The sequence below is a fragment of the Myodes glareolus genome, chromosome 25 (genome assembly GCF_982192425.1).
Source record: "Myodes glareolus chromosome 25, mMyoGla1.1, whole genome shotgun sequence".
Classification (NCBI taxonomy): Eukaryota; Metazoa; Chordata; class Mammalia; order Rodentia; family Cricetidae; genus Myodes; species Myodes glareolus.
In genome coordinates, this window is record NC_142050.1 from 46,076,813 (window position 1) to 46,086,208 (window position 9,396).

Below are 9,396 nucleotides of genomic sequence, written 5' to 3' on the forward strand. Positions count from 1 at the left end.
AAGGAAGTAAAAGTATTGATCATAACTGGCTGCTGGGAACCAGGGCTGAGGAAACAGTCTGTTTCCTGTTTGGGGAAGTCAGAACAATACAAGGAAGGGCAAGCGCTTTGTCAGGTGCTTCCCAGCATCATTCCAAACAGGGCCATTGCTGCCTTTTGCTAAGGAAGTGATTTATGACGTTCTTGCCTGCGTTAGGGAGGTTAGGGCTTCCTCTTTCTGGGCAAACAGAGGAGACTGGACTCGGGCCTGCAGACAAGCATCTAGCAGAACCCGAGGTCGCATCTTCTGAGTCCTGACAGTCCACCCACACAGTCCCTACCGCCCCACTCCTGAACCTCCTGTGAGGAAAAGAACTCCAGCTTCTGCTGCCCAGCTGAAGGGGGAAGGAGAGGGAATCAGGCGTCTGCGGTCTCCTTCCTCTCATTAACCTCCCACCAGCCGGCCATACTCCCCCTTTCCCGACTCTCAGGGATGCTCAGGGGCATCTGAAGCATGGCAGCCTGTACAGTTGGCTAACTGCTTCCCTGAAGAGGTCTGAATCAGCGAGGTGGTGGTGGCACACGCCTTTAATCCCCGCACTCAGGAGGCAGAGGTAGACAGAGATCTGTGAGTTCAAGGTCAGCCTGGTCTGTGTAGTGAGTCCCAAAACATCCAGGACTACATAACGAGACCCTGTCTTGAAAAATGGAAATAAATAAATTAAAGAGGTCTGAGTCAATGTCCTACTTCCTTCTTCTGTTGGCCGCACGTCATCTGTAGGACCATCTCTCCAGGAAGACATCCCTGTGCTGTTGAAGCGTTCCTGTGGAAACCAGGTTCCTGCCATGTATGCGGTCTAAGCCCCTAGCCTTCTTTTGCAGGTTCCCTTCTTTCAAAGACTCCCTTCCCTCCACTCACCCTTCTGATTGATCTTCCTGCAGAGCTCTCTTACACAGGCAGACCCTCCCTTCAGCCCGTCCACACACCTACCACGGTGAAGGAGGTTCATGGAAGTATGGAAATAGAATTTGTTCTCTCATAGCCCCAAAGCTAGATCTAAAACTGGGTGATAGAATCCCCCAAAAAGGAGGTAACAAGAGTGACCTGAGGGATGATGGCCTTTTCTGCCCAAGTTCATGCAGATGGAGACGTCTGCAGCCTCAGGGTAAGGTTCTCCTAGGCAAAGGCTGACATCTGCAGTTCTTAGCCCAACTCCACTCTTTCTGACCATAGGAAGTGCTCATGAGACCTGCTTGTTATGGTTCAAGAGGATCAAGTGCCAGTGTCATTTTTATTATTTATTTATTGATTTAGCCTCTCTCTAGGTACGGCTTCATATTCTTCCACAGCCCAGGATATATCTTGCCATGCATGTCAGAGCCTCTGTGGTTACCAATCATTTCAAGGATCTTTTCCCAAGTCAGACAGAAATCACAAACAGGAGAGTGGTACCCACGGAACACGACTTTATTGGGAGCCTATGGCAAAGCACAGGGAGACAGCACACAGCAAGGTTTCTGGGTTGGTGCCCTCAGGTTTCTGACTCCTTGGAGTCACTGCCATGTCCTGTCTGCCTTCGGATCTGTTGCAAGGTTTGTACTTGCATGGTGGTCTGCTTGCATACATTTGATCCAACTGTTCTTAGCTCGCAAAAGATGGAAGAGGCCCTAGCTGACCCCCTCATCCCAGGAAGGACAGAAATGGTTCAAAATTAGCCACTGTGCACATGTGATCATTGCAGCAAAGTCTCTCAAAAGCTTAGTAGTACATCCGTGCCTAGAACACAGTTATAGAGCACAGCCCGGGAAGACACCTCATATCGTGGAAGAAAACCCTAACTGATGGTCTGGGCCTCTCTAGTCTGTCTGGTTGTCATTTTCTACCCATTACACAGGACAGGCCTCTTGTAACCATAATGTCTGTCCCCTTTATGGATAAGGATGAAACTTAAGAAATATATAACCATCTGGTCCATGGCTGTCCCTGGGTTGATTCAACCCTGATGACCTTGGCTAGGCAGCTGTGTAACTTACGTGAAAGAAAGAGTCAGACAATGGCAAGGAGCTTTGTTTGTATCAGAGATTAGACACAGAACATAAAAATGTGGTATCGGTGGGACAGAAAGTCCCCCGTCAGGGCGCTGTGCTATGGGCTAAGTGTAAGGAGGACCCATGTGTTCAGAAAGAAACGACATAGCTGGACACAGAATGTTGCTGCGTCCCCTGAACTGAGGCCTCACCCCATTGCCACACCCGACAGTCTGACCTAAGGACCGAAAAGCTTTCTTTGGAGACAGAGGGAGCCGATAACAAGGGCTGGACACAGAATACAGCTGCTGATGGGATGTCCTTGTGGTGGTTTGAATGAGAATGCCCACCATAGGCTCATAGATTTGAGTGCTAGGTCACCAGGGAGTGGTACTGTTTGAAAGGATTAGGAGGTGTGGCCTTGTTGGAGGAAGTGTGTCGCTGGGAGTGGGTTTTGAGGTTTCAAAAAGCCCATTCCAAACCCAGAGTCTCCCTCAAGCTGCTCTCTGAGGATCTGGATGTAAACTCCCAGCTACTTCTCCAGCACGATGTCTGCCTGCCTGCTGCCATGCTCCCAGCCATGATGATAATGGACTAAGCCTCTGAAACTGTAAGCCAGTCCCAATTAAATGCTTTCTTGTAAAGGAGTTGCCATGGTCATGGCGTCTCCTCACAGCAAGAGAAGACTAACTAAGACACTCCTGCTAATAGCCATCCTGCACTTGTCAGGATGCCCTCCCTTCCGGTACCTACAGGTCTCCCAGAAGCCATCTGGATCTGGGACAGCCTTTCAGCCAGGACACCTCAAGGGATTCCTCCTCAGAGCCTTGCTCTGTGGTTAAACTGCTTTGCTGGGAACATTTGGACGTTTTGTGGTGTAACAGTGGCCCTCGTTTTCCCACAAGACCAATTCGATTTTCTCCTTCAGGTCCTCCAGCTGGGCCTTCTGCTCATCCCCTTGCGCCCTGTTGTTGAAGCCACAGTGTCGCCTCTCACATGCAACATGCAGATCCTTCAGGCTCTTATTGTTGTTCTCTCTAACGTATTCCTCCAAGGAGCCCCCCGCCAGGTCTTCCTTCCGAGTGAACACCAGAATGGTGTAAGCCAGGATCCCTTCTCCAAAGATCTCCTGGAGGCGCCTGGCAGCTTGCTGGTCTTCTTCCGTGTACCGGCCCACCTGTATCACCAGGAGTACTGCATGGGGCCCTGGAGAGGCCAAGACTTCACAGATCTTCTCAGCTGCCACCTCAGGCTGATACTGAGGTGACAAAATGTCCGGGGTGTCGATCACCTCCACCTCCTGTCCACCCCACTCACTACTCCCTTTCTGGAAGGTCAAGGTCACTGGTCTGGCGCTGATTTTGGACTCAAATGCTGGCCTGCCAAGGATGCTGTTTCCTGTTGCACTTTTCCCACTTCCTGTTTTCCCCACCAGAAGAAGCTGCAGTTTCTTTGGGGTGAGCTCTTTCTCCTTCAGACCTAGAAGAATTTGACAAAGCTAATCATCAGAGGGAAATGGGACAGAACCTACCCTCTCTGCTTATCAGAGGCCATAACCCTGCACATCTGAGAAACAGAGTTCCAGGGTGAGGAGCTGCAGACACAAAGGCCAGCGTCTGACCCTGGGTCTTCCCTGGGCTCACATTCTCAGCCTGTGTCCTGGAAGGCAGAGGCGAACATTCTACAAAGAGGGACATCAGAGCCACCAGCTGAGAAGGGAGACTCATACGTCAACTAAACACTGGCTAATCCAGTGCTAAATTTTTAAATATGCCTGAGGCTGGAGGCTGGGAAGGAAATGCCCTTTTCCCAACCCTGCAGGTCCTAGGACCGAAACCACATACAGTGACAAATGACAGTTCCCAAGTGTGGTCCCCGTGGAAGACCCTGATGGGTCTCAGGTCACAGAGCTCCAACCCTACCAAAACCTGCTAGGTTCTGTCTTCAAACCTCAGCGCCCACGTCTGCACCCTAGGCTGAGCTGCAATCATCTTGGCTCTCCTGAGCTTTTCCAAAGGGAATAGAAAATGAACTTGTGTGGATACACGGAAGTTTTAAGTTTTAAGCACAGATGTTGGATGTCCATTACTGCCTGCCTAGCTAAGGTGCAGCTAGGGCCAACGAGGAACTCTTTTCAGCAGCTGGAGCTCAAACAGAAAAGCTCAATGTGCTGTGAGAAGTAGACAGGGACTTCTCAAGTAATGACCAGTGGAAAAGGCTTAGCCTGTGTGGGTGACTTTCCCATGTGGTACAATAACTGGGCTGTTTTTCCCTGATGGTCCTGGCCCTTCAAATTCATAAAGAAAAAAAATCATTCATCTTAAAATGCAGCAAGTCACAATTAATTTCTTCTAGAAAGAAAAAATGGGTAGGTTTCTAGCATCCCCAAATACCGTCTCCTCAGGTTAGGTGGCGAAGGTGAATCTCTGAGAAGACGGAGCCCTGTCCCTCCCAGTGGCCACTGGTGACACTCTGCTTGCTTGCATGACACTATCAACCTGTGTGACACATTAGACACAGCTAACCACACACAAGGACTGCTGACTTCCAGAGCTGGGAGCAGCCTTCTTATCATGTCCAGACCAGCATGTCCTCAGGGAGGAGCTTAGATGTGAAGGCTCTTTTCCTTGGAACCTGCATTTGTCACCTCCTAAGGCCATCCACCTGGCAGGGGTCCCTTTCCTTAGTTTTCCCTGGTGTAAAGAGGAGCCCTCTTGCTCTATTTTGGCTACAGTGGGTAAATCTCCGTAATGAGGGCCTTCAGCTGCCCCTCCCAGCACTCAGTGTGTGGGCTCGCATCCATCTGCACACCATTGTTCCCATCCACACCTCCCCAGTTCTCCCCTGCTAGGAAAGCAATGTACCTTTTGTCAGCCCTTGTTCGGAGTCCAGGGGTGACTGCTTTGTAGGGTCCTTCTGGGGACCATGTTCACATTCTTCTTCTTCCATCTACAGAAGACGATAATACATTTAAACACATGTAAATAACATGTGTGTGTGTGTGTGTGTGTGTGTGTGCGCGCGCCCGCGCACGCATGGGCACGTGCATGTGTGTGCTTGTGAATACTTGCGTGCACAGGCGGTTATGTGTCTTGGTGCACACGGAGAGGTTAGATGGTAACTCTCTCCTTCCCCTGTGGGTTCCAGGAATCAGACTCAGGAGTTAAGTTCTCATGACAAGCCCAGTTATCCATTGAGCCATGTCTCCAGTCTATAAACTTTAACTGATGTGTTTGAAGGGACACTTGCCTTTTCCTTGTCAGATGAAGATTATTTAATGTGTGTGTGTGTGTGTGTGTGTGTGTGTGTGTGTTTGATAAGGAGTGGGAAAGAGGAGTATGGGGCACTTTCTAGGGGCTTTAGAAACCCTACCCCCAAAGCTGTGTTCTCCACCATGAGTTTAAGAGATTATTTGTCATGGAGAAAGGAACCACTAAATTTGTTTGAGTAGACAGTGTCCAGAGCTGTGTATTGAGGGCTGTGTATTGAGGGCCTGGGGTGGGGAATGGGATCAGGAGGAGAAGAACAGTAAAGAAGAGGGAAAAAGAGGTAGGATGGTCTTGATTTTGTGTCTCAGACAATGTAAGATCTACATGGGCAGGGTCAGGAAGTTCTGGGGAGGGTGCAACTTTGGGTCTTTAGTCCAGAAAGAACCATCTAGACTTTAGCACTGAGAACCGGCATGGTTGAAAGCTCGTGGCTGTGTTCAGTAGTTACAAGGAAGGTGTCAGCCATGGGGACCTTCACAGTGCAAGACAGAGCCCTGCTGTGAACTGGTCGCCTCAGTGTGCAACAGAGACACCATCAATGGCTAGGATGCTCACACTCCTGGTCCTCATTATCCTTTCCGGGTGAATTTTAGGGCTGAATCTAAAGAGACCTGCTCCTGCAATGTCACGGTATAGTCACAGTTACCGATCTCCTTTAGCTCTCTTTGCACATTAGAGCCGCAGCATCCCAATCAGGAGCTGCCAACACTGCTCTGATGCTTCCTCGTTTCCTGGTCAGTACCATCTCTGCTCAAGAGCCTGCAGTACTGCTATTAGATTATTAGATTCCGGACAGGGCTGGGAAGAAAGCTGCATGATCCAGGCCTTTCTCAGGACCCTCACAGCCAGACTACACAATCGTCCTCTGGGGTGGGGAGCCCCCGTGCAGACCTGGACTACACAATCTGGATGAAGGCTCTGTGGTGAGGAGCCCCAGTGCGGACCTGGACTACACAATCCAGACGAAGTCTCTGGGGTGGGGACCCCCAGTGCGGACCTGGACTACACAATCGTCCTCTGGGGTGAGGAGCCCCAGTGCGGACCTGGACTACACAATCGTCCTCTGGGGTGGGGAGCCCCAGTGCGGACCTGGACTTGCTGTCACCGCACTGTTGGGTGCTCTGCTTTACTCAACCAGCAGATTGCCCTGTCTCCTCTGAATCCCGGGAAAAGCCAGTGGGAGCCACTGAAGACACAGCTTTGCGATGTTCAGCAAATGTCTGGCTTACTGTGGACGGGTTAACATGTGGATGCCCGAAGAAAGTCTGGCGGCTCCCAAGGAAGCAGGCCAGGTCGACAGCCTCATTCGGCTCTGGTCATCTGCCTCCTGGCTTGAAAGCCTTCCCACTGCCTTGGCTGCCTTTGTGTCCCCTGCTCTATGACCCGGAGATCTACAAGCTACAGACCCTTCAATCTTTGCAGTGTGTCTTCACTGATCTTCATTGGTTCTTTGGAGAACATGTGAATGGACAGAAAGCAGTTCCCAACAGATGAAACTGCAGACTGCAGAGCCCAGGAACCACCCGGGACGACAGTTACGTACCCAGCCCTGTGCCCACAGCACTGTCAAAGGGAGGAGGCCGCATCCTCTGAGTCTTCCGGGCCCTCCCCAGGCAGTGCCCCACACACACAGGGTACACTTCAAATTTCTGTCTCCATCCCAGATGAGAGAGACATTATCACCCTGGTTACATTGCTCAGAAAGAGAGTGAGACCTTAAAAAGTGCCCCAGAGACCCTTGCCCACTCGGGGTGGCAGACATGGCTCAGAGGGGGAGCACTTGAGGGGAGTGTGCAAGACCCTGGCTTCAGGTCCCCAGCACCGAGAGAAAAACAAGCATGAAGCTTAAAGGACACCACAGAGCGCTAAGTTCTCCTGGCTCCCTGCTCCAGCTCTCTGTCACGCACTTACAGATATATGAATGTGTAGACACAGCCACACACAGAGGATCGTAAACACACAGACATGTAACACATATGACATACATAAAAATACATGTATCATACAAAACAAATCATGATTTTCTGTGGGCTTCCCCTCTTATTTTCTTTTACTGAAAGTAGATTGTTTTTTCATACAAAGTATTCTGATTATGTTTTCCCCTCCCCCAACCCCCTGAGATCTTCCCTACCTCTGCTCCAGTCAGAATCCACACCCTTTCTGTCTCTCCTTAGAAAACAAATAAAGAATAATAATAAAATAAAAAAAGATAAAACAAAAAAACCAGAATAGGACAAAATAAGCGAACAAACAGTTGAAAAAGAACTAAAAAAAAACCAGGAGAAACACATAAAGATGTAGACACACACAGTAACACACAGAAATTCCATAAAAACTCAAAACCGGAAGTTGTAAATGCTCTGACAAAACATTATGAGAGGAGGAACCTCCAACCAAAGATGCTGAGTTCATTTTGTGTTAGCTAGCTATTGCTGGACATGGGCTCACAACGAAAAATTAGTTTTGTGGGCTTTATAAATCATTTCATTTTGTTTTGGCCTTTTCTTTTTGTCTTACTGGTTTTTTAATTTGGTTATTTTGATTTTCAGGTTTTTTAATTTTAATTTTATATTTTAAGAGAGAGAGCATCAAGTTTGATTGGTAAAGGGATGGGGAGAACGGGAAAATGATCTAAATATATTCTCTGGAAAAAATTTAAATAGAAAATATAAACATGATATCTACCATACACTCACCATGCCCACTTGTAAACACACATGAACATATACATGTGGCACACATGCCATTTATGCAGCTGAAAACACATGCACATATACAACACATACACATATATACACAAACAATATACACATATATAAATCCAAATATGACACATACAATCCATAAAAATACAGTGTACCCCATTCATACACATACATGTAAACATGCATATAAATGAACAGAAATGTACATACATAGCCACTCACACATATGCCTATGGTACACAAATATACATACAACATGTACAGAAACATAAGCTTTATGCACATACATAATACAATTCCTATACACAGCATGCATACACCACAAGGCATGTAAACACACATATACACAAACACAAATGTTTATAAACAGTGCATATCCTCAAACAAACACACACTTACAAGACATACATATACACAAATGGTATATACACACATGTGAAAACATATACAAATCCAAACAAGACATACACCACACACACACACACACACACACACATACACATGTAATCATACACACACACATTGGGACTTACATTGGGGCTGGCTGACAGGCAAGAATGGCTCTGTTTCCTGTCTCCTGTGGCGTTGCACGTCCATGAAATTTCTGGTTCTCCTGGTGGGGCCGAGATGCAGTATCTTTTGTAGATGGAACACAACGGCCAGAAAAAGGTTTCCGCAGTATAGGAGCCAATGGACTCTGCTCCCCTGTAAAGCCGATCCATCGTTCAAGCCTTGTTTCATCAGCTCAGTATGCTCTGCGCTCAAGAACGGCCCTTCAAAGAGCAACTTGCCGTGAAAGGAGAAACAGGAAGTGATCAAAAACACAAGCCAGACTCTTCCGCTTACAGGCTAGAAAAAGATTTTAAAGGAAGGTAGTGTTGTTCGTGGTGGTTAATTTTATCCTGATCCAGGATAACAAAGTTTGGAGAATTAGGAAGCTGCAGATCTCCGAAAAGCTAGTGTCAGGGACCAGACCCCCGATCCACCTTTTGATGAGATTCACCATTTGGAGCTTAGCTCACTTTCCAGAGTGACCTATAAGTTTCAGAACTGGACAAACATCCACCGCCCCTCCCCCTCCCCCAGTCCTTCTTCTAAATATCTTTTCTTGGAATTGATAAGTTTCAAACCTGGGACAAATGACTGAGGTTCCTATCTAACTATCAAAGTGGACCTGGCCTCCAGGTTCTCCCAGCATTCCCTCAGTCCCATGCTGTTACAGGGTATGGCTGGCACACCCCACCCTCTACCCTGAACTTTTCAGCCCAGGGGCTGCTTTTCCCCAGGAATTCTTCCCTATAGAATCCAGACGTTTTGGCTGCCCTTCTCCAGAGGTTCTTCCCTATAGAATCCAGATGTTTTGGCTGCCCTTTCCCTTTTGTTCCTTTGGCCTCCTGGCTGCCGCACCTGGTTAGC

The 9,396-nt window shown here is 48.2% G+C and overlaps 1 protein-coding gene across 1 annotated transcript; it reads right to left on the reverse strand.

Moving 5' to 3' along the window:
- Nucleotides 1–1,425: 1,425 nt before the first annotated feature.
- Nucleotides 1,426–8,794, reverse strand: Gimap6 (GTPase, IMAP family member 6). The gene is made up of 3 exons (XM_085691165.2): nt 8,514–8,794; nt 4,871–4,955; nt 1,426–3,485 (listed from the first exon to the last, which is right to left on the reverse strand). Exons 1-3 carry the CDS (start codon nt 8,700–8,702, stop codon nt 2,845–2,847), a joined length of 915 nt encoding a protein of 304 aa, XP_085547291.2. The 5' UTR covers nt 8,703–8,794; the 3' UTR covers nt 1,426–2,844.
- Between the last annotated feature and the right edge of the window lie 602 nt (nt 8,795–9,396).